The sequence below is a fragment of the Fringilla coelebs genome (genome assembly GCF_963513975.1).
Source record: "Fringilla coelebs genome assembly, chromosome: Z".
NCBI classification, from domain to species: Eukaryota; Metazoa; Chordata; class Aves; order Passeriformes; family Fringillidae; genus Fringilla; species Fringilla coelebs.
This window is the reverse complement of record NC_140031.1, coordinates 32170522-32194975: the sequence shown is the minus strand read 5'-3', so window position 1 is coordinate 32194975 and position 24454 is coordinate 32170522. Positions and strand designations below refer to the sequence as shown.

At 41.3% G+C, this 24454-nt stretch overlaps 1 protein-coding gene across 1 annotated transcript; it reads right to left on the bottom strand.

Annotated features, from left to right (window-relative positions):
- Nucleotides 1-3432: 3432 nt before the first annotated feature.
- Nucleotides 3433-24134, bottom strand: SNAPC3 (small nuclear RNA activating complex polypeptide 3). The gene is made up of 9 exons (XM_084224668.1): nucleotides 23796-24134; nucleotides 17565-17642; nucleotides 16262-16346; nucleotides 14207-14311; nucleotides 13543-13692; nucleotides 10003-10085; nucleotides 8616-8780; nucleotides 7487-7594; nucleotides 3433-5799 (listed from the first exon to the last, which is right to left on the bottom strand). Exons 1-9 carry the CDS (start codon nucleotides 24014-24016, stop codon nucleotides 5652-5654), a joined length of 1143 nt encoding a protein of 380 aa, XP_084080794.1. The 5' UTR covers nucleotides 24017-24134; the 3' UTR covers nucleotides 3433-5651.
- Nucleotides 24135-24454: the final 320 nt, after the last annotated feature.

The following is a 24454-nucleotide window of genomic DNA, read 5'->3' as shown; positions in this document are numbered from 1 at the left end:
ATTTTGATTTTACTGCTTTGGCATTAACTTGGGGACCTCTAACTAGAATTTTAACAGAAACACTGGTAAAGTGTTTTAACTCCTGGAAGCATGAAAGGGAATAGAACAGGTACAAACCTCTCTGAAGTGTTTTTATTGAAATTTCTTGAAACACAGACTTTGCCCAATACTGTAACAACTTTTTTGTAGTATGACAGAAATTAAGAGTTTAAATATGCTGAGAATACACATAGAACATGCTGAGTTGAAGGGGACCGACAAGGATCATCAAAATCCCAACTCCAGCCCTGCACAGGAAACCCCAAGAGTTACACCATGTGGCTGACAGCACTGCCCAAACACTTCTTGAATTCTGTCAGGCTGGTGCTGTGACCACTTCCCTGGGAGTTGTTCCAGTGCCCAGTCACCCTCTGTGTGAAGAATCTTTTCTGAATATCCAACCTAAACTGCCCCTGAGACAGCCTCAGGCCATTCCCTCTGGTCCTGTCACTGATCACAGAGAAGAGATCTGTGCCTGCCCCCCTCCTCTTCCCCTCCTGAGTAAGTTGTAGACTGTGATGAGGTCTTGCTTCAGTCTCCTCCAGGCTGAACAGATGAAGTCACCTTAGCCACTTTTCAAGGCTCTTCACCATCCTCACTGCCATCCTTTGGACACTCTCTTAACACTTTCATGTCTTATATTGTGGCACCCAAACCAGCTCCCAGCACTCGAAGTGAGGCTGTCCCAGCTCAGGGCAGAGCAGGACAATCCCCTCCATTACCTGCTGGTGATGCTGTGCCTGGTGCCCCCCAGGACAGGACTGGCCCTCCTGGCTGCCAGGGCACTGCTGACCCATGTTCAGCTTCTCACTGACCAGGACCCCCAGGTCCCTTTCCCTGGCACTGCTTTCCAGCATCTCAGTCCCAGTCTGTCCATACACCCAGCGTTGCCCCATCCCTGGTGCATCTCAGAATCAAGCATTTTCCCTTGTTGAACTTCATATGGTTGGTGATTGCTCGGCCTTCCCACTTTATGAAGGTCTCTCTCTCCAGGGCCTCCCTGCCCTTGAGGGGGTCAACAGCTTCTCCTAGTTTAATACCCTTGGCAAACTTACTCAGTATCCCTTCAAGTCCTGCATCTAAGTTGTTAGTAAAGTGGATGAAGAGCACAGGGCCAAGGATGGTGCCCTTTGGAACTCCAACAGTGACAGGCCTGCTGTCACCCCATTCACTGAAATCCCCTGTGCCCAACCCATGAGCCAGTTGCTCACCCATTTCACGAGGCATTTATTGTGTTGTGCGCAGGACATGTTTTTCCAGGAGGATACTGTGACAGACAGTCTTGAAAGCTTTACTGAAATCTTAAAAGATTACATGTTCTGGCTCCCCTTGATTACCTAGGTGTGTTACCTTGTCATAAAAGGAAATTGGGTTTCATAAGCAGGACTTTCATGTCATGAAGGTGCGCTGGTTCTGACTGAAACCTGCATTGTCCTTCAGGTGTTTTCAGGAACTCACAGAATAATCTCCATAATTTTACCAGTCACTGAAATGAGACTGACAGGTCTGTTGTTTTCAGGGTAATCCTTCTTGCCATTCTTGAAAACTGGAAAAATTATTTCAGTTGACTGGGACCTCTCCAAATTCCCAAAATCATTCAAAAAATCATTGAGACCTTGCAGTGACATCTAACAGCTCTTTTGAGTACTCTTGGATGAATCCCATCAAGCTCCAAACATTTAAAAGGGATCCAGCAGACCTTGCACAAGTTCTGGTCCTCAGGACACTGGGATCCCTATGCCCCATAATGCATGTTGAAGAGAGGCAAAGAAAGCAGTAACATCTCTGACTTGTCTGTGTCCCTGTTGGTGAGGTGACCATCCTCATCCTGTAGGTGAAGGCCAATGTCTTTTCTGTACTGTCTTTTGCTATTGATATATTTAAAAACCCACCCTCTTTTTATTGTGCCCACAGTTCTGGAAAGCTTCAACCCCAGCTGAGCTTTGACCACATGAATGTTCTTCCTACAGCGGAGAGCACCATCTCTCTATTTCCTTGCATGCATGTCCCCTGTCCTTGCTTCACCAAGCACACACAAGACACTTCTTGGTCTGCCTAGACTCAAAAAGAACATCCCTACTCAGCTAACCTGGCCTGCTTTGCCAGGTTGGCTTCTGACATTTTGAGGTTGCTCGCTCCTGCGTTTCAGATCTTGAAGATGATACCTGAAGTTAAACCTGCAAGTTCAATCACCATGGCAGCTCCAGAATGAAGCTGTCTTTGGCAGATCACCACAATGATTGGCCTCCATAGACTGCGACCTCTGGCAATCTCTAGCATTTCACAACAGACTGATGTTAAGGGGATTGACTGACATGGCTGTACAGCCTGACTATCAGATAAGCAGCATTCTCATTTAGCTTACAAATAGAGGTTAGTCACTCTATGTGGATTTTGCGGATTTCCACATTCCAGCTAGTACATCATAAGATGTACTTTATTCAAACCTCAAGAAAATCAAGCAACTTCCACTTTTACACTTGAAAGTATTTCTGTAAAGATGTTACTGGAAATCCTCACAAAAAGCATTTCCCATTTTTTACCATCCCTTTTTATCAAACCTTATACCAAGGTTAATATTATCAAACCTTTTTATCAAACCTTACACCAAGGTTTATATTTGACAAGCATGCTAAATTGCCAAATCCACCTAGTTTTCACACAAGTATTGATAAGCTAATTCATCTGTCACAACTGTTTCAGAGATAACAGAACACCTTGCCACTGCTTCAGAGTTAACTGGGATTGGATGCAGAGATGAAGGTCCTGATTGTGTGATGCAATCGCTCTGTCCATACAGACAGAGTGCTTGGGATTTTGCTGCCTAAATTTACTGCCCATTTACAAATCAGAAATAACATAAATTCACAGCGTCTGACATAACTGTAGAATGGGTAATCTCACCTTCAAAGATGCCTGAATGGCCCTAAACTGTGTCTCTTGAAAGATACAAACATAAGAGCTGAGACTAACTGGACAGCCACTTAGTCTCACAAGGAATAAGGCTGATTCTTTCTTAAGAAAGAAAACACAGCTATGCACAAAATTTAAAGCACAGTTATCTTCAACAACAGCATCCCTACTTCAAGAATGGAGTTTACGACAGCTTAAAATATTGTGCAGCCCTGTAGAGTTGTTCATCATTCAAGTACATAGGGAACTCTTGTGGTAATGTTACAAGTGCCTGGATAGTGCTGGAAAATGCTATAGCACTGTTTATATTAATTATGTTCTGCTTTGGAACTTCGTATTAACATAAAATCAGAGGGACCTCTGCTTGTCCTCAATACAAGAAACAGTGTTCTGTATCACCTTGTCAGCAAGGCATAAACTTTCATTAGGGAGAGAATCTGCAAGGCAGTTGGGAAGTTTGAAATAACCTGTAAAGGATCATACTGTCTAATCACTGAGTGTTTAATAGAAAAAAATCAAATCCAAAAGCCAACCACAGATTCAGGTTAATGTTTTGAGATTCAACTAGCAACACACAGACAAGAGATTATTAAAAAGAATTTTTTTCTTATTTTGTGTCATGACGTAATAAACCTGCTTGGACATTTTCATCACCAAAACACTCACAGCATTTAACAAGTTGCTAAAACAAATATCCAGCTGGTGTCATAGAGATTTAGCTATGAACAGGCATTGTATGCAATGCTGCATTTCACTCAGAGGACTCATTCAGAAAGACTTATCAAATCTAGACCAGACCGAGCTGTCCTGTGACAACTTCTGGGATCTTTAGAACCTATGACTTAATGTAACCTTTTTGTTCCATTTGTTATTCAAGATACATCACTGAATATGAAAGAGGACCATGTCATACAAACAGAAATCTTCTAATACGATTCTCCTCTGTTTTGTAGTTAAGCACTGAATGCTCTCAACTCCCACACCCAGACTGTGGCTAGTTTCTCTGTGTCTTACTGGAAGTATGGGACTGACCCACTAAAACTTCTTCATCTGCTGGGGCACCAATTTTGAAATATATATGATCTTAACTTTTAATTAAGAAGATAAATGGGTTGTGTGAGAGACAGCATATTTAAGGCAAATTAATTTAATGAAAGAGTAAACTCACATTTTGCCACTCCCTTCTCTCTACGGCTAAAGAAAGAAAAAAATGCCCCCACAAAAAAACTACTGATTGCTGCTTTAGAACACAAGCTAGTTTTCTATATGGTCCCCGATCCAATACTGAAGAGGATTGGGAAGCCTCTTTATATATATATGTATATTTATGGGAGACAGCTGAAAGAGGAGGAGATAGAGGAAAGATGAGGAGTAGCAACTTGTGAGGCAAATGCTGAAGTTGCAACCAGAGCTGTATAGTAGAGGACCTTTAGAGCAGCTGCTGCAGCACCACAAAGCAGCCTAGCCTAGCAGTTGGACTTGTCACAGTTGTGATGGGCAGGGCATACCATTTTCTGCAGATTCCGGAAGGATAAAAGAACTATTGCCACCTTTTACAAGTGGTTGGTTCATTGAAGTACACAGGCCAACAGCTAGACAGGAGAAGGAAGACAGGAAAAAAAACCACAGGGATTTATATTCAAATTACTTAATACACCACTAGTAAGGAGTCCTGCAAGTGCTTCAGATACCTTTGTGTCAAGACATATAAGATAATAAATCAGCACTGGCAGAATCTGCAGCTACCAGACTTCAACAGGATTCAGTTTGTCAGTTTTCTGTATGTAGCTTATCAGAGCAGGCTGTCTTCATCTAACCAGAATTAGCTGAAGTTTTCAAAAGAAAAGCAGTTAGCACTAACTTTCCTAAAACAAAGATTGCCACTAACATACTTTTAATTCCAGAAGACTTTAAAAAAAAATATCCTGTCCTGACAAAGTTTCAGTTTAACAAGTGACTTGTAGAAACTACAAATTTGCCACATTTTAATTAAAAAAACCATTACATTACAATAACAGAATGACACTAAATAAAAAGGTGTACAATGAACACTGCATACACTAAACAGCTGGCAAAATTATTTAAAAGGCAGGCTACAATTCAGTAATGGTGAAATGCAGTTTCCTCACTACAGAATTAATCCTCAGAGTCAGAAACCAGGGACAGCAAAAGCCTTCAGATGCAAGCTTCCATTTGTAGGAAAGACCCAAGAGTTTAACCAGCATTCTGAGCTTCTCTCTCAGAAAGCATTCTCCTCCCTACAAATTCAGTACCATCCATCCTTGTTCAAATATGGCAACTGCCAGAGGTTTCAAGGAAAAATATATACAGACCATGTTCTCATCCACAGAGGCTTACAGAGCCTTGGATGCAGAGAGCTTCTTAAAGTCATGGTTTCTTTTGCCAGGTATTCTCAAACATCCATCTTTTACAGTCCATAGCATCCAAACTACTGGAATGTTGCAAAAGTGTATTACATTTTTTGCATACCAACTTATCTGTAAAATCATACTTACTCAGAAAAACACACCAGATAGTCTTCAAGTGCAAAGGGCTCCTTCCAGCTCACAGGAGAGGATTACATGCCTAACCTGAAACCCAGCAGTATGCTCAAACCCCAAGCTGTCCAGTGGTTTTAACAGCCAGAGCAACAGATTCAACAATGTCATTCACTGAATTAATCCTGGCACATGTCAGTTTCAGTTGAAAATCCCAGGATCAACATAAGGATATGCGAGAAACTCCCCCAGTTTATTGCCTTCTGCATCATAATGGAGCATCCGAAAACAAACATCACAGAAGAAACAAGGATCCTCTGGTGCCAGACTGTCTCTGTTGGTTACCCACCTGCAGGTTACAAAACACAAGTGTTTTCTTACAAGTGCAACATGCTTGTAGCAAACATCTCAACATTTTACTCAGGACTGGGGATGGCAGCAACAAACATCAGTAATAATTTTATATACACAAGGTTCTACCTATATTGCATACTTCCTATCCCACACATGCAGCACATTTCCAAAGTCCACACCCATTCCATGTGAACACCAGCAGCTCCAGCAGCACTTCCTGAGAAACTCCTCAAACCTGTGTTGCTGGTACAGTGCATTAAAAAAAAAGAACAGGAATCTTCTGTCCACCCTTTGGCCATCTAAATCATAAAAGAAAAATCTTTTTTTCCCTTAATGCAAGAAACTGTGAAATGGAGCAGATGCGTACTGACCCAAGCTCCTCTGAGTAATCAAAACCATTTTTGGAGTCTAAAAGTAGGACCCAAATGATGCAGACAAGACAAGGTAAAGACTGCAGCACACTCCAGCAAGCACTGAAGTCAACATGAACACAAGTTAACATGTATAAGGAGAGCCTTTCACTGAGTAATTAATTTATGATAGCACTCAAGAGGCCATGACAGCTGAAGGCCTCTGGTGATTACAGATGCTATCTGCACAGATTAGAACACACTGGACAGCCAGCCAAAGCAGCTCTGCTGTCTATGGTTTAGCATGTCCCCACTTAAGCTTAGTGCTTAATCCTGGTTTTAATTTAATGCATTTACATCACCTCTAGTAATGCCCTCCCCATCCCATCCTTCCCCCATATTGACCCTTTGGCTCCACCTCCCCTTATGGCCAAATGCCTCACAGATTATATTGTGAAGGCATCCTCAGGGCTCTGCTAGGAACACAAGGATGGACTCCCATCTCAAGGGGGATTGGCTCTTTGCCTGATTCCAGAGAAGTCTAAGGTCAAACAAGCAAGACAATGAAGACACAGTTGCTGCACCAAACAGAGGCTGAGAGCCTAAGTTGTCCTAAGGAAAAAAAAAAGGCAACCAGTGTTTTTGCAAATAAATAATTCAGATTTATAAAATCAAGGAGCCTAGCCTAGTCTTTAGAGAAATTTCTACTGTTTGTTGAAAGTCTCTCTCATATCTAAATTAGCATTACTAAAGTATATAAAGAGCACCTAATTTATATACTACTCTTTTAAGGGCAGAAAATCACAGAGTTCCTTCAAGAGCAGCTGCAGAGCACACAGTCTTCAAGTAGAGGTTAGGAGTTTCCTGTGGGGCAAGTTAAATGACTTTCAAAAATCTCTAGATTCTATTATATTAGAGTTGGACAGACCTATATCTAAACAGATGCTTGATTAAACAAAAGCGCTGTGTAATTTTGGTGAGTTAATTTGAAACACACATCTTGCAAAGGAGGAAAACGCAGCATTTTCCCCCAAAAGCAAGATTTTCAAAAGTAATTGATAAGATAGCCAAGCTCTAGATACGGAAAACAACATGAGCCAAATAATTAATCTCCTACTCATCAAATTCTTTTGAAACTCCTGAATCAATTCCAAATGAACACTACTTGCAGGAAGCCTTTTCCTGGTTAGAGAGAGGTCAACTGCTTGAAGAGTGAAGAGTACTATTATTACAAAACACATACAGAGCTTTGATTTTTACTTTTTCTTAGTAAAGTTAGCAGCAGCACCTAGAAAGAATTAAGACAACAATAGCATCAAGAATGTAGCGTACCTTGCTGTATACATCTTGCACACAGAACATTTTCTGGTACATAGCCAATGTTTCTTGACCAGCAAGGGATATAGATTCCTATCCAGACAGTCATCATGATGAATAAGCCTTGAGGGATATAAATAAATACAACACATACAATAAAGATGTTGCCATACTGAAATCTATCTGAACATAAGCATGGACATTGAAGATAGGGTATGATTTAAATTCCCATGTAAACTCTGACTAGACTTCCGCTTAATATTTCATAACACCGATGAAGATCTGGAGATAGACTGCTAGTTGCATCATCTGTGGATTTTATGGTCACAAGTAAAATTCAGTTTGTGCAGTAACATAGAAGTCTTCAAACCATCTCCTTTCTGTGGTCCTTTTAAAGCTTTTATCTCCTATACAGACCAACAAACTTATTGTCAGGCGAATCTTCAGATCATTTATGTGCAACATCTATGCTTTTCTCTGGGTTATGTTCCTTTGGGAAAGCACCATGTATTACCCACACTTTGATACATCAGGCTCCTGGGAACAGAAAATGACCTGTCACCCACTACACACAACCACAGGAGTGCTCTCTCTAGCTATGCACTAAGCAAAATCTAGCCAATGGTTCTACTGTTGATGTGGCTGCCACCTCACAGTCACTATCACATCACTTCTCTTCCTGGCCTATCCATCTCAGCCCACTATTTCCATTCCTCTATTATCTTTTCAGTTCCTGCCCTTAGCTTCAAGTTCAAAATAATTGTTCAGTTGAGTCCATCCACCGCCTACAACATTCTGCTCCCTGGTGCTCCAGAATCAATATGTAAATCTGCCACACATTGGCTCTACATAGAAAGACCTTGGCACTGTGTTTGCCATTCTTGTTACACAGCAGTCATAGCACACTAATTGCAAAGTAGTCTTTGTACACAAATTAAAAAGAAAAAAACAAGGAAGATTACTCTCTTTCTTCCAGAGATACTCCCACATATATTGAAAAAAAATTTAAGTTCTGTAGAAGGCAGCAGAATAGTCTTAAAGCAAATAAGTTAGCCTAACAAACATTCAGCATCTAATATCTGAAGTTTGTTCAGAGAAGGCTTACTTTCATTTGCCCGAGGACTCCCAAAAAATAGTTACTTACCTTATATCTGTGATTATGATGATGTGTTCACAGTTCCCTTGGTGACAGTAAAGGTATGGAAAGCCAATTTTGAGGGATAAATCATTAAATACATAGTCCTCCATCTGAACAGACTGAAGATTTTCATAGCCTCTGTCATGAGATTCTGACCACTCTATAATTGTTCTGAAAACAGAAAGGCCATCAGCATAGCAAAGCTATGAACTGTGAATACAGAGAAAGAGATACCTTGAGGACATGCAAAATTCTTCACTGACACATGGTTAAATGATGGAAATCAAAACAGTTCACAACATTTGGTAGTAATTTAGGGTAATTTCACAGCAATACTGCAACATCATAGAACTGTTCACTGCTTTTGTGGAACACATGCCTTTCAGTCCTCACCAGGCAGCTTCCTGAGGAGTTTTAGTCAGTATATGTTCCTGGTGGCACTCATCCAGGTCAGACTGTTTGCAGCACAATACTTCTTAAGTAGTTCAATAATTCAAGTTACTAGCAGGTTGTTTTGCCCCCTTGGTCAATGACTTCATTTTAAAGTATTAAAAAGCGCTTTTTAAAATTTCATTTTTGTCAAGGAGAAACACAAAGCTGACAAGTGCAGTTACATTTCCAAAATTTAGCACTAGAAGGGCAATGGCTACTGAAAACTTCCTTTTATCTTTTCAGCACACTTCTACACACAAGGCATCTAACTCTGCAAGCTGTGTGAGCTATGACAAGCCCTTCTATTGTTGTTCACAGACAGAAAGACAAGAAGTAAAATACTGATTTCCCTGAAGTCACATACAAGGTCTGGCAGAACAACAGGGTCCAGCAGAGTCAGCTCTTCCATCCTAAGCATTTTAAACATCTTGATCTCACTACCATATCAGCAAGACCATGCTTCCTTAAAATATCAAATTTCTTTTCTGATGAGTCACATAGACCTCATGTTAACTTTACAATTAAGGCATTCAACACATTTTCAAGACTAAGCAGGACAACCATTGCCACACAGCTGAGCTTGTTGTCTTTATAACACATCTCCTACCTCACAGGCAAGTCTTTTGATTCCCATCACAAGTAGGGAAGGTACTTAAAAACCCAGTACAAAATGTCACCTGTCACTTTACACAGAAATCCCATTTCAACAGAGCAAAACAGCATTTGCAGGTTAAAAAATGGATTCATACTCTTTTCAAAAGGGAAGCAGATGGAAGGAATAAGTAGAGCAAGTAAACTTCTCTGTAAAAACCAATTAATCATGGAAAAATAGCAGGAAAAGTCCATTCCAGCTTAATACTCTAGACATTCCAGTATGTGTAACACCACAAGTCATAAACAAAACAAAACAAATTTTATGTTCCTTAAGGTTTTCTTTAGTCAACAACTACAAATATCATACCTGCTCAGATCTCTGCACTCTGGGTATCTTTTATCATTATAAAAGATGCCTTCAAAATAGAAGAAGGCAGATTTGTAGAGATCCTGAGAGACAGAGAGAGAAGCCTCCATTAGTGTTATGAAAGAATAAATAAACATCTTAAATAAGAACATGTCAAAAATCCAAGCATTTTAGATATCTTAACTATATTAAGAGAGCTCATTCTATAGGTGTCTAAGAAAAGTTCTGCTCTGATTGTAGATGCTGGTGTGACAAACTAGGCTCATTTGATTGCCAACTATGCAGCTACTCTGCTGATATTGTTCTCAAGCCATTACAGGTTACTTTAATGCTCTTATTTCTGTCCCCATCACAGAAGTTATGGACTTGTCCAAAAACACAGAACAAGAACACAGGCATCACTGCACAAACTCAGTAATTGCAAGGCACTGACTTTAAAAAAAGAACAACATTTAAAAAAATTAGCAAGATGCAGTGTGTTTACTTTGGGTGGCTACCAGATACCTATCCACCTGCTCTCACTCTTTCTTAACAGGACTGTGGAAACAAAGCAAGACAAACAAGCTTATGGGTTCAGAGAAAGGCAGAAAATGAGAAAAAGCAAAGGCTGCATACAGAAGCAAAGCAAAAAAAGAAGTAATTTATTCCCTACTTTCCACAAGCCAGTGATGGTCAGGCACTGAAATAAGCTGCTCGGGGAAGTGGTGAAATCACCACCCCTGGGAATGTTGAAAAGCTGTGTGAATGTGGCACTCAGAAATATGGTTCAGAGAACAGAGTGACAGCAAGTTAATGTTTAGCTCAGCTTCTGGAGTTGATTTGGCATCTGGTGACTCATGCACTGCTGGTATGAGTGCCATAAACTGTTAATTATCTTTGATGGAAGAGAATGTTACAAATGGACTGTCTACATGTGACAAACTTTGCAATTAAGGAAGAATTTTGAAGGATGATAGATTTTGTGAGACCCTAGAAGTGAGGGGATTGGAACTTCCAGAACTGCCTGACTTGTTTGTACAGATGTGACCAGGAAGTGCTCTCATGTGTAGCTGTGCATGTGTGCATGTGCACACGCATGTGTGCAGGCAGCAAGACTTCAATAATTCTCTGTCATCTCAGTAAGAAGTACTTTGTGTTCTGACCAAATGCACAGAGTGTTAATGTGGTATGGAGTTAACTTTCCCCACAGCAGCCCCTCTGTGTGCTCTGCATTTTTGGCAAATGAGAGTAAATAATACACTAGTGTTTTGGCTACTGCTGAGCAGTGCTTCCACAGCTTCAAGGCTGTCTCTCTAAGTCTCCCCAAAACCAGTGGACTGGGGCTGGGTGAGAGGCTGGGATGGAATCTAGCTGGGACAGCTGACTCAAAGTGACCCAAAGGACATTGCACGTCATATGATGCTGCACTCAGCAATAAGAGCTGGAGGAAAAGAGGAAGGGGCCATTCATGGTGAAAGCTTTTGTGTTCCAAAGCAGCCACTATGTATGCTGAGGTCCCAGGAAGTGGTTGGAATAGAACTGTAGAATCATTAAGGTTGTAAAAAACCTCTGATATCATCAAGTTCAACCATTAACCCAGCACTGCCATGTTCACCATTAAACTATATCACAAGTGCCACATCCACACACTTTTGAACACCTTCATGGCTGATGATTCCACCACTTCCCTGAGTAGCCTGTTCCAATGTCTGACTACCCTTGCAGTGAAGAAATGTTTCCTAATAACCAATCTAAACCTTCTTTGGCGCAATTTGAGGCCACTTCCTCTCATCCTATCTCTTGTTACCCAGTAGAACTGACCCCTTACCTGGCTACACCCTCCTCACCCTCCATTCAGATAGCTAATAATGTCTCCCTTGAACCTCCTTTTCTCCCTCAGCCACCCTTGAAGAACTCAAAAAAGATTATCCCTATTTATTCCAAATGGGAAAACCATGGACAACCAGGCACTCTCCATCATCAGAGCAGTCTGGGGATGCTCACTTATGCCTAGAGGTCTCTTTGAATTATCAACTCTAGGCTGCCAAAACACAGGAAAAGCAGATACTGCTTTTCCAAAGACAGGACTTCTCAGATGACCTGGATGAAGACACAGTAGTAGGAATGTGTTTTACATTCAGACTCTTTGAATCACTTCTATCTGTTAGTGTTACCCTCTCTGCTGCTGGCACAAAATGGGAAGGGGTGGCTGATATACCAGACGATCCTGTTGCCAGCCAGAGGGATCTTAACAGCCCAGAGAAATGGGCCAACAAGAACTTGGTGAGACTGAGCAAGGAGAAGTGCAAGGTCCTGCCCCTGGGGATAAACAAGCTGATGCTCCACTGTATGCTGAGGGACACTCAGCTGGAGAGCAGCAAGGCAAAAAGGACTTAGGGATCCTGGCAGATCCCAAATTGATCATGAGGCAACAATGTGTCCTTGCAGCAAAGACAGCCGGTGGAGCAGATGGGATCCTGTGCTGCATTAGATAAAATACCACCAGCAGGTCAAGGGAGGCGATGCTTCAGTTCTCTTCAGCACTAGTGAAGCCATGCCTAAAGGCCTGTCTTCAGTTCTTGACTGCTCAGTATAAGAGAGGCACGGACATACTAGAGAAAGAGTCCTACAGGGGCCATGAAGATGATGGGAATGCAGCACCTCTCCTAAAAGCAGTGGCTGAGAGAGCTGTGAGTTAGAATCCAGAAGAGAAAGCTCAGGTAGGGGAATCTCATTAACATACACAATGGGAGGGTGTAAAGAGGATGGAGCCAGGCTCATTTTAGCAGTCCAAGCGACAGGATTAGAGTCAATAAGCACAAACTTATGCAAACACATGCAGCTCCCTCTGACCCTCAAGAAACACTTCTTTACTGACACAGGTGACTGAATACTGACAGAGATTGTCCACGGGCAACCTCCCTCCTTGGAGATACACAAAAAACATCGGGAGATGGTCATGGACAGCCGGCTGTAGATGGCCTTGCTTGAGCAGAGGGAGCAGACCAGATGACAACCACAAGCCCCTTTCAATGTCAACCATTCTATGATATGACATATTATTACATATCATATGATGTATAATCAAAATTATTCCAATTTCAGTATTTCTAACTAGATGACTTGTTTTGCTTATATCCAGAGAATATGTAACAACTTTGGGAGAGAAGAATAATCTTCATCCCTACATTTGATGAGCATCCACTTGCAAACAACAAAGCATAGTGGGATGGTCTAGTTTATTATTATTAGTGGGATTACAGTACTACCTCTGGTGTTTCAGAATACAGCTCAAAAAAAAATTAGCTCTATATCTATGCAAAACTCACTGCTTGTGTTTCATTTCCTAGCAGTAGCAATGATGATGCTTTTCTTGATATTGCACAAAACAGATCATCTTGATAATGCCGCTCTGAACTATTTACTTGCAGTGGAACCAACAGGCAGAACCAATACAGCTGAATTTAGTGCTGGAGAAAAAACAATGAAACAAAACTCTGCCTCCCCTTCTATGTGTTCAGGACTTTATACATGTAGCGGGTTCCACATAGACAGTTTTACCTTGCTGATGTGCTCTGGTGCTTGATCTGGCTGACTGCTGAACTCACCACCTATCTGGAGGTCACTGACGCAGGAAATCGAGTCTCTTAGCTCAGTGAGCTTCTGGCTGCCCAGTACAAGGACTGTTTGGTAGGGTTTGTGATCTTTATGCTACAAAGAACACAGAATACAAACTCCAGATAAATTATAACTTGTCAGCATCAGCACTGCTCTTCATTTAACAGCTTAAGGTCATTACTAGCAGCATCTAGCACATCACTTCTCTCAACAGCATCTTGCCACAGCTTCTCCTAAGACTGATATTTAATAGTTTTTTTCAGGAACTCAAATGTTACATTCTCCATCAGAAAGTGTAGAAAAGACAGAAAGTCTGAGCTCACTTATCCCAAGTCAAGAAAAAGTACTTTAGCTTTCATGTATTTATTTTCAAGTTTTGAGCTTTCTGTAAAGTAAATTAACTACTGTGCAATTATTGTAAAAGTTATGTTATGTAAACAACTAACCAAATGAAAACCAGATTCTGGAATAGCCTTAAGAAATTATCAGAGTTTTGAAGAGTTTACCACAGGTCATCAGTAGCCTCGCTATTTTAACTGCTTCGGAGAGCAAGATATTATCTGAATAGAAAAGAATCAGAATACAACCCAGAGAATTTTATACCAACCTTCTGAAATATAACAGGATAAAAGATGTTCAGAGTTAAAAGTAGTTCTCCCTCCTCAATTAGATCTGTTGGATTGTCTGGCCTCTTTCCAGTTGCATGTGACTCCTGGAAAAATATACACACACACACATATATATATTATTCTGGCAACCATATATATATACACACACATACATATATATACACACATATAATTAACACTGGGCAACAGTCAGAGAAATGCTGAGGAGCACTTATTCATTTCTAGATGTGAACTTCAGCTTTGAATGTGAACTATGTAGCCTTCAGGATTGAAAACAGCCTACTTCCTCCACGGTAGAAAGGTGAGAAACTGCTCCAATTATGGACTGCAAGCATGTTCCTTCATTTCTCAGAATTGCTGCAAGATAGCTGGCTGCTCCTTGGTCCCACGTAAAGGAATTAGAGGCTGCTGTCATTCTGCCCTCATGGAACCCAGCTGCTACCAACTTTCACCACTTAATGCTTTGAAATGCTCTTTGAATGCTTTCATGTGTAAACGGGGATTGCAACCTTAATTTGGGAAACACTAATCTAGAAAATATACACAGAATGAAATATATGAAAATTACAGTCTGCGCAACACTTCCTCTTATCAGGGAAGCTAGACATAGCTGGAGGCCACAATTTCTCCAAAACTGAAACCCAAACCCAGCACTGCCCTTGCCACAGTACTGTATTTTAGAAAAGGAGTAAATGATCCCTACATTTTCATCCTGCTTTGTGTTTAAGACACAGTCCAGCTGTGAAAATGAGGGAAGGTTCTTTTCAGTGGCCATTTCCTCCTTTTCCAATAAATCAGGAGTGTGCTCCTGCACAAACACCTCCCACCAGCATGGAGTATTCCTTAGATTCAGTAACACGACCTTGTACTCCTGTGAGACTCAGCGATACTCGTGCCCTCTGCCTTCTTCATGTGACACATTCCGAACTCATGTTTCACTGCTCTCCTCCTGTATGAAGGCATCATGGTCCCAACCACAGAATCACAGCTCTGACACAGCTTGCTTAAAGAATGCAATAAATGACCATGTGCTGGTTCTTTCAATGCGCGCAGCAGTATTCATTGAAACCCTTTATGAAGGTTTCTGCTGCTAATATTTTCTCAGATATTCCCTCCAGACTAAGAGCCCAGCAGAGTAGTTGCATCATGTTGTTTACACAATCTGCCTGGATCTCTGAACAGCTGAAACGCGGTAACTCACAACAGACCAGGAAACCTCAAGGGGAAAAACAAGTCTAATGGTCACATGAGGTTCTTTCCTCACTACACTTCTGTCCCTAATTTTTACAGCAGTTTATGGATTGCTAAAGCCATGGACTTCAGGACTTCAGTGTCCCTGAAAGAGTTCAAAGAATGTGTATATGTGGTGCTTAGTTTAGTGGTGGATCGGGCAGTATTAAGGTAATGGTTGGGCTCAACAATCAGAGGTTAAAAAAGTCTTTTAACCTTAATGGCTCTATGAACACTTATGAAATGAGGTTTTGCTGTTTAGGACTTCAAGAAGAAATCATTAAAAAACCCCAAACTTATTAACCTCAGTTAAAAAACTCCAATAAGGCTTTTCATGAGCTGATGACTACATTCTTCATTCCTGGCAGTTTAGAATGGCTGAAAAACATGGTTTACAAAGCTCAGAATTAGGAATTTATTTACCACCACTGTGCTGCTACTGTTTTCTTCTCACAGGCCTACTGAAACTAGCTCACAATCATTCACACACTGAGGCTTAGTTTCCAAAACTGAACTCCAGGAGCAAAACATTACACATTTTGTCTAGCTCTATGCCTAGCTGTAAGTTCACAGCTTAAAAAACAGTCATATAGTGGTAATGAGATGAAGTTCCTCCTTAACTACATCCAGTACTAACAGACTTCCTGTCCTATCTTTCTATAAAATGTCTTTATCTTTAATCATTACCAGCAAACTTGTATCTGCAAACATTTACAGTCTACATTTCATAGTGGTGAATAAAAAAGCAACCAGAAGTTGGATTTGGGCTGTCTTGAGAGCCTGTAAGATGACAGGCAACTTACCATCTCATAGGTAAGAGTTTCTTGCCTGCAAGCCCGATCCACAATAATTGTTTCTTCTCTCCTCTCTAAGGCCTTCTTCCTAATTCTAAGGGGCAGCAACACAAGACAAAATTTCATTTAACAATTTCCACATAGAATTTCAAGAATTTAATATTTTTAAATTACACAACTACTACAGAGCAGCTTTCAAAGAGCAGGATTCCTGTCTGTCTTAGTGGGACAGACTAACTTAAAGTACTCATCTCCTGACTCTCATAAAAACTGAGAGTGTACAGGCCAGCTTGCGGATTTAGGCTAGTGGGTTTTTTACCCCTCATGTGCAAATGACACATTGTTTGTGAGCAATTTTGGACTCACAACAAAAAATGGCAAAATGTTTGAAGAAGTTGTCCTAGGACAAAACAATTTGTGACTTTTAAAGAAACTGTCTCAACAATTCTTTCCACTTCAAAAAAATTGAATTCATGTTCAAGCAAAACACAAGGAAAGAAACAACCCACAAGTATTCTTTCTCAGCCCCATAGCATAGACAGTTTAGAAAACCAAAAAACAAACCTTCATTATCAGTTGTAGAAGAAAGAGTACCATAAGTAGAATACCTACTAAAAGACATGTATTTAACCACTACGTGAACACCCAATCCTTAACATCCAGGATAAGTTTACTTATCCTCCAGACCTCCACAAGGGTTTTCAGTAACAATCACTGATCACATTTCTAAACATATTTCTGTACACTAGTGCTATGTTAAGTACAGTAAAGGCCTGAACTGGCCAAGTTTGCCAGCTGATAGAAACCTTACATATATTGGTTATCCTCCGAAATGCACCAGTTGTATCAATAAATTCCATGAAGAAAACAAAACTCAACAAAACAGAGTGGGCTCAGATAAAGAGGTTATCTGGATACAGCACCAGTACTTATAGTCTGGCTGTTACAGAGTGACTGAGAGTTACTAGAGGTATGAGATAGGTTTCTTTGCAGGAACCTCACATACATGATTATCAGACCTCTGCACACTCCAAACTTAGGCACTACTTCAGAAGCACCTAGGTCCAGAAATCTTTCTCCAATAAGAAAGAAGGCATATTCTGTATATCTTAATAAAAAAGTTCCTAAGCAACATTCAGAATACTCATACCAATGATGCCATTTTAAGCTGGTGTTTCCACCCTTGTGGTATTTTTGTAGGGCGCTTCAGAAAGCATTGCATGTAAAGGGAACAAGCAGACAGCCATACTTCCGCGCTGATTTTCCACCCTACCCCAAATAAGGGTACTGTGAGAGCACTTTAACAGCATACCGAAGAGTGAGCAGACTGCTATCTTCAGGAATAACATCTGGGTCTTCTTCTTTTTCAGAAGGCATTAACATATCAATGCTAGAACAATAAAAAAATAACAGATAGAATCATAGAACAGTTTGGGCTAGAAGGGACCTTAAAAGATCATCTTGTCCATTCCCCCTAGCAGCACTGGCAGGGATACCTTTCACTGGACCAGGCTGCTCAGGGGCACATCCAACCTAGTCTTAAACACTTCCAGGAATGGAGCATCCACAAATTTTCTGGGCAACCTATTCCAGTGCCTCACCACTCTATACAGTAAACAATTTCTACCTGATAGCTAATCTAAATCTGGAGCTATCCTCTTTGGACACAGCAGTGATTTCTCACAGTCTGTATAGAAGTATGAGAGGCAGGAACCTGGAGGTGGTTTCACCACGTGGTCCTATTTGCGAGTTCCCATTTCAGGTTGTGCACTGCAGCACACCAGATTCAGAGGAATCATCATATGTACATCCCCTCCTCTGCAGTCCTTCCCAGGAGCATCTTGCATTAATCACAATAGAATTTTATCCAGCTTAAAAACAGGCTGAGGAAAAATATATTTAAAACAGAGAACTGCTTTGAATCAGACTTGACTGCTTTTGTCTCTCCACTTTTGCAGACTGTATAAAGGCAGGGATTACTCCAGTGCCCAAGTCCACCTGCAGTTTGAATCCCAGCAAACCCTTGTGCAAACCCATCTCTTTATGGGACAAAACTACCACTGGTGAAGTCCAGTACCTTTTGGACTGTACCATTTATCCTCAATAAGATTTATGGTCTCATTATATTCTTTTTCATTATAATCTTATAACATTCCCCATGCCAGCAATAATATCACTACAGTAATGAACAACCCTTTGGAGTGGAACTGCAAAGGAATACAAAGTAATTGAGAAATAGAAATCTGGAATCCGCTGTTACCAGCTGACAATAGGCAAAAGTCAGTGACAAAATTTTGATGGTGGTGGATGGCTTTGTTCTGATGAGCCAATAAAGTCATTCAGTATTGACAGTAATATAAATTTACTATTGTTTAGTTACTTACCATTCAGCAACATACAAGATTTTAAACTGTTTCACAGTTTTCGTCTCAAACAGAATTTTTTTTTTTTTAATTACTGAGAAAACAGGATTCTTTCAGAAGCACCATTTTAAAAGGAACTTTGTAGTAATGAGCCACAACCTCCTGGAAACAGAATGGACCTTATCCTTAGATTCCCACTTGAGGAAGTGGAGGCAGAGACAACCAAGTAAATCCTGTGTCAAATGTAGACTGAAACACAGCTGAGAAATAGTAATCTAACTAACAGAAAGATGGAGAACAGCAGTTTGGAGAAGACAGTTCAACCCTTTAGATGGGGCTGTTTTCCAGGCAGTATAGCGCTGTGTCATGAACAACCACATAACCAAGTAAAGGATATCCCCTGACAGACAAATCAACCCCAACTGACCCTTTCTGTAAAACTGACATGACCAAATTATTTATCCAAAGTCTCCCGGCACATGGATCAGTGATCCTAGACACCAAAGAGCCCAAGTCGCTTGAATATGTATAATATTCATATAAATATACCATTCTGAGGAAATGACTTTGTATTCAGTTTTTTAAACATCACAGGAATTATATGTAGGATCCGAAAATGTTTGTTACCTACCATTGTGAAGTTTCACTTGCATCAAAGGTGACAGTTTCCCATTTCCCTTCTGTGCCAGAACCCATCAACAGTATGTCAGAACCTACCAACAATATTTGTGCTTTTCTTCCCATAGCCCTAGGTGGGATCTCTGGCTGTGCTATCCACACCATGACCATTAACTGCCCGTTTCAGGGAAAAAACTAATATACTCAGAAAAGCTGCTACAAAGAGACACCATGTAAAATAACTGACATTAAAACTGCTTCCTCTTTTTCCTTGTGAGGACTGCAAGGTAGCTAGTGTAAAGGGATACTGACACTGAACCCCTGACAAGTTCCATGGAACCTTGGAAGCACTGGTACCGCTACTTCTCAGTCCTGAAAAGTCAGAAACCCTCAATTTCTAAAGGAAAAGCAGAGCCTTTTTTTAGTATTAAAAATCTGCCTAATAGTTAATTACATATGTCAATGTATCACATGCAGTGAAGTCCAGAAAGGCTTTGCTGTGTGGCCATACACACAGACCATGCCGGAGCTCCCTCCTTCCACTGCTGCCAGTGGAACCATGTAAGCAATACTTAGTCCATTGTCCTAAGGAAGCCAGGCTTTACAAACAGGAATTATATACTGATCTCTTCAGAAATTAAGGCTAAGTCAGCATCAGACAGCTAAGACAGGGAAGTGTGTGCAATACAGAGTTTTCACAAGGAACACTTTACTCTTGACTGCTGCAAGCTTGGGATCCTACTGTGTCCCCACAGAGACTATTCCCTGCATGCACAACAAATTCACTTAGTGCACACAGTTACAGAGAGGGGAAAACACTGCCCATGCTGTTTAATGGAAACCAAGGTGAAGTACAGGACAGTCATGAGGAACAATAGTTGAAAGTGTCTCTTGAAAAATGTCAAATGTCAAGTACTATATAAATTTATGTCCCCGACAAAGGCATTTTTAGGTGATCAGAAATAAAAAGTCCAAAGAGAACTCTCTGGAAATGTAGCCTTGGAAGCAGACTACCAATGAAGTATTCAAAGTCTGTGACTTTATTTTTCCCAGATATTCTAGCAGCACAATGAGTTTTCCCTTCTAGAAATTCAAAGATAATTTAGTATTTGGCCTGATACTTTATAATAAGTAGTTACAGTGTTCATATTACTCTTTATATTGCGCATATTTTAAAGGTAGTACTTTCATCACCTTTGAGACACTAATACCACAAGACACTAAATACTAATGCATTAAGACGTTAATGCTAGCTTAATGCAGCTTTATAACACGTCCCAAGAGATATTTACAACTACCCCTTCTAATAAAACAAGAGGGTGAATTAGGGCTGAAGTTGAATGAGGTACCTGCAAGCCTCACCTCTCTTGACCTACCTAAAACCCACAGTGATTTGAGGCTTAACCTGCTCTATACATGCAAGAAATGCATCCCACAGAAGACAAAACAGAATAACACAACTCAGCATCTCCAACATTCAGTCACTCAAGCACCAATCATGAGTACCAAGGTAAACTTCTTTGCTCACAGACTCCTGAGGCATTTGAACAAAACATAAAATTTTACTCTTTTGACACCTTGGTTATCTAAGAGAATTACTGATGGAATCTTCCAGATAAAGACACAATTTTACATCTGTTTAAGATCTGATGAAAACACGAGCAATCTCTCTAATGATTATCAGCATACCACTTCAGCAATATGCAAGGCATTCTTACTGAGTCAAATGCAAGTGAAGGAAGACACAAATTTTTTCCTGCATTCTGTTTGCAGAAATGTACAGGAAAAAAATAGAATAAAGAAAATGTACAGGAAGAAAATAGAATAAAATAATAATAATAAAACAAAAAGGCAAAACCACAACAAAAAATGGACCAACAAATAACCAAAAAAAAACCCCAACAAAACAGACAAAAAATTAAAAAGCCAAAACAAAACAAGGCAAAAAAACCACCAAAAAACAAAAACAACAAAAATAAAAACAACAAAAAAACCCAAACCAACAAGCCCAAAAACCAAACCAACTACAAAAAAAAAACCAAACCAAAACAAAACAAAAACAAACAAATAAACAAAACCAGAAAAACCCAAACCAACTAAACAAAAAAACCACTGCAATAACCACATTGCACTGGGGTGCTCAAAGAGCTAAATAGCATTTAAACATTATACCATTTCTCCTCACCAGAAGACTCTACAATGTCAGGAGTACTTAAATGTACACTATGCCACTACTCTAAAAAAGATTTTAATGCTGGATATTGAAAAACTTCATCCTGAATCCATGAAAGATTATTTTAACCCAACACTATTTTAAAAATAGATGGGAGCATCCACATCTTCCTATCTCTCTTCTACCCAAAGAAAACCTACTTAATTTGTCAGAAGTTTCTTTAGAAGTAGAGTCAGAAAAATCTGTGTTTATATCCATTATGTGTTCATTTCAGCATTTATAAAATTATATTTACACCAGTAATAAATACAATCCCAGGATATCATAGAACAGATCTTGGTGTAGTCCAGTGTTCTCGTCTCTCCTCAAGATAGGAGTATGAGCAGCTCAGAGCAGGTGAGTGAAAGTGATCAGAGGTAGCGATTTGAGGTTGGCAAATGTTAAGGAGAGACTCAAGAGGCTAGGGCCATTCAATTTAAAAGCAAAAGCACATGGAGATTACAGATTGGGATTTCTAGTCTGAACAGGGGAAAGGTCACACCAGGATGTGCAGGTTTAGCTTAATTCTTCTGCAAAGCCAACGAAAGGCTGCCGCTGATCAGTTCTCTCCCCTTCATAGATCTCCAGTCTTTTTTCTCTTTCCCAAACAACCACTGTTCTCAGTACACTTAGCCTCAAGCAGACAGCATTGCTCTGTAACACCAGCAAACGCAGACACCAAGTGAAATGCAGCAGGTGTAAACTGAAGAAAGCAGAACAGAAGAAAAAAAGCAGAAGGAAAGTGGAGAAAAAATAAAGAAACCACAGGAAAAACTCCTTGGAATTCAAATGAAAACAGCAAAAGACAGGTTTAGGCAACAGAGTTGCCACAGAGAATAAGGCACAGCACAGGAGCAATCAGGGACCATCTAGACTGGAATAGTTTACAGAGTAATTGTCACACTTCCTGACACTCCAGAATACTTTTTTTTTTTTTAAACCAATATCATCCTCTATGTTTACTAAGTCTAGTAATAGCAAAAATTTATACTAGTCACCAGAACTGTGACAGGTGAAGCACAAAGCTATACAGATAGGATCAGAACTCTGGCATGTCTTCCTTACTGACAGACTACAAGTAAATTACGAACTGTGATGCTTTCTACAGGAATTACTGCCTAAAATCAGGCCTTTTCTACAGGCTGAGGACAATTCTCACTGTCCACGTGACCTGAAAGCTTTCCAGCCATAGCGTGTTAGATTTGCTGCTGCCTCAACACCCACAAAGCATTTACATACCTCTGACTTCACCACAGGCCCTGAGAAAAGCAAGTCAGTGGAGGCTAAGGACCAAGAGACACAACAGGTACTGTATGCAGCCAGCTACCTGAACTACTCTAAATGATGTTTTTAAGGGATTCAAACTAAAAGAATGTAGTATTAGGAAGAAGTTCTCTGTTGTGAGGGTGTTGAGGCACTGAAACAGGTTGCCCAGAGAAGCTGTGGATGTCCATTCCTGGCAGCATTCAAGGCCAGGTTGGACAAGGCTTTGAGGACCTTCTCTAGCGGAAGGTGTTCCTGCCCATGGCAGAGGGATTGGAACAAAATGGTCTTTAAAGTCCCTTCCAACCCATTCTGTGATTTTATGATTCTTTGTTAATACAAACAGATGCTTGGCTTATTTCTTCATGTAAAGTGTATGTTTCATGGCACAATTGCTGTCTCCTAAAACCATAAAGACCTTTAAGAACTTAACCAGTACAACGTTGCCAAATGTTTACCTATGTAACTTTAAGCAACGCAAACTGTTCAAATTCACGGATGTAACAAGGTTTCCACAACTGGAGCACTACCCTCCACAAAAACTGCCTTCAGAGCATTTTTGGCCTGCAGAGATTTTGGCGACTAACTCTTCATACGGGACTATACTACAGGAGAAGGAGTATTCAGTACAAATGAGAAAGGGGCAAATTTAGATTGGGTATTAGGAAGAAATTCTTCAGTGTGAGGGGAGTGAGACACTGGAAGAGGTTGTCCAGAGAAGCTGTGGATGCTGGAAGTCTGGCAATGTTCAAGGCCAAGGCTGGATGGAGCTCTAAGCTATCGGGTCTAGTGGAATGTGTCCCTGGACATGGCAAGGGACTATATGGCTTTTAGGTCCATTCCAACCCTCTAACAGTCTATGACTTTGTATTTACTCGGGAAACAGAAACAAACGCGTGCCGCAGGCCCGGAAGAGGCTGCTCTGAAGCGGCTTTTCCCGAGCACCTTCCGCCTCTCCCGAAGAACGGCCGCGGCGTCCGGGGACAGCACCAGCCACCTTCCCGCACCAGCGCCGAGCGAGGCCACCGGCATTCCCCCTCGCACCGGAGCCGCAAACCCCGGCCTGCAGACAGCCGGGCTTCCCCACCTGCACACGGCGCGCAGCTCGGCCGCCGTGCCCGGCGCGCAGCCCAGCGCCGCCGCCACGGCCAGGTCCGTGTCCGCCTCCTCCTCCGCCGCCAGCGAGAGGTCGGGCGGCCCCAGCAGCCGCCGCCAGCCGAGGCCCAGGGCGCCCACGCGGAAGGCGTGCGTGTACAGCTCGGCCGACTCGTAGTCGGGCACGGCCGGCTCCGCCGCGGCCGCCGCCATGGCCGCCGGGGCCCGCCCTCCGCGTCACGGGAGCGCAGGCTGCCGCCTGACCGGGAAAGCGGCTGCCGTGCCTCTCCGGCCGGGCGGGAAACGCCGGGCGGCGTTCGCTCGGGAGAAAACAATTCCCAAAACAAAAAAAAACCCAAAACCAACCAAACAAAAAAGCCCAAACAAAACACCGACACAGCCTAAGACTGTCGTCTCATTCTGCCACTTGTTATCTGAGGGAAAAGACCTCTCCCTACCCGGCTACAAGCTCCTTTAATATGCTTTTTCTCCTCCCAAAGTGAAAACTTAATGCCTTGGTACAATGAAAAAGGCTAATGAGATACACAGCCTTTTACCTAGCACTGCTCATACCAACACTTTTAAAGGATATAATATGTGCCAACCATCTGGAAACTCCCCACTGAAGTAGTGTGACGAAGCTGACATGAG

Bases quoted from the DNA above. Each gene is read 5' to 3' on its own strand.
- SNAPC3 (XM_084224668.1), bottom strand. From the start codon at position 24,016: ATGGCGGCGGCCGCGGCGGAGCCGGCCGTGCCCGACTACGAGTCGGCC. The intron at 17,643-23,795 runs GTGGGGAAGCCC...TTATTGTTCTAG, and splicing joins GAGCTGCGCGCCGTGTGCAG to CATTGATATGTTAATGCCTT. The intron at 16,347-17,564 runs GTATGCTGTTAA...GCTGCCCCTTAG, and splicing joins AGCAGTCTGCTCACTCTTCG to AATTAGGAAGAAGGCCTTAG.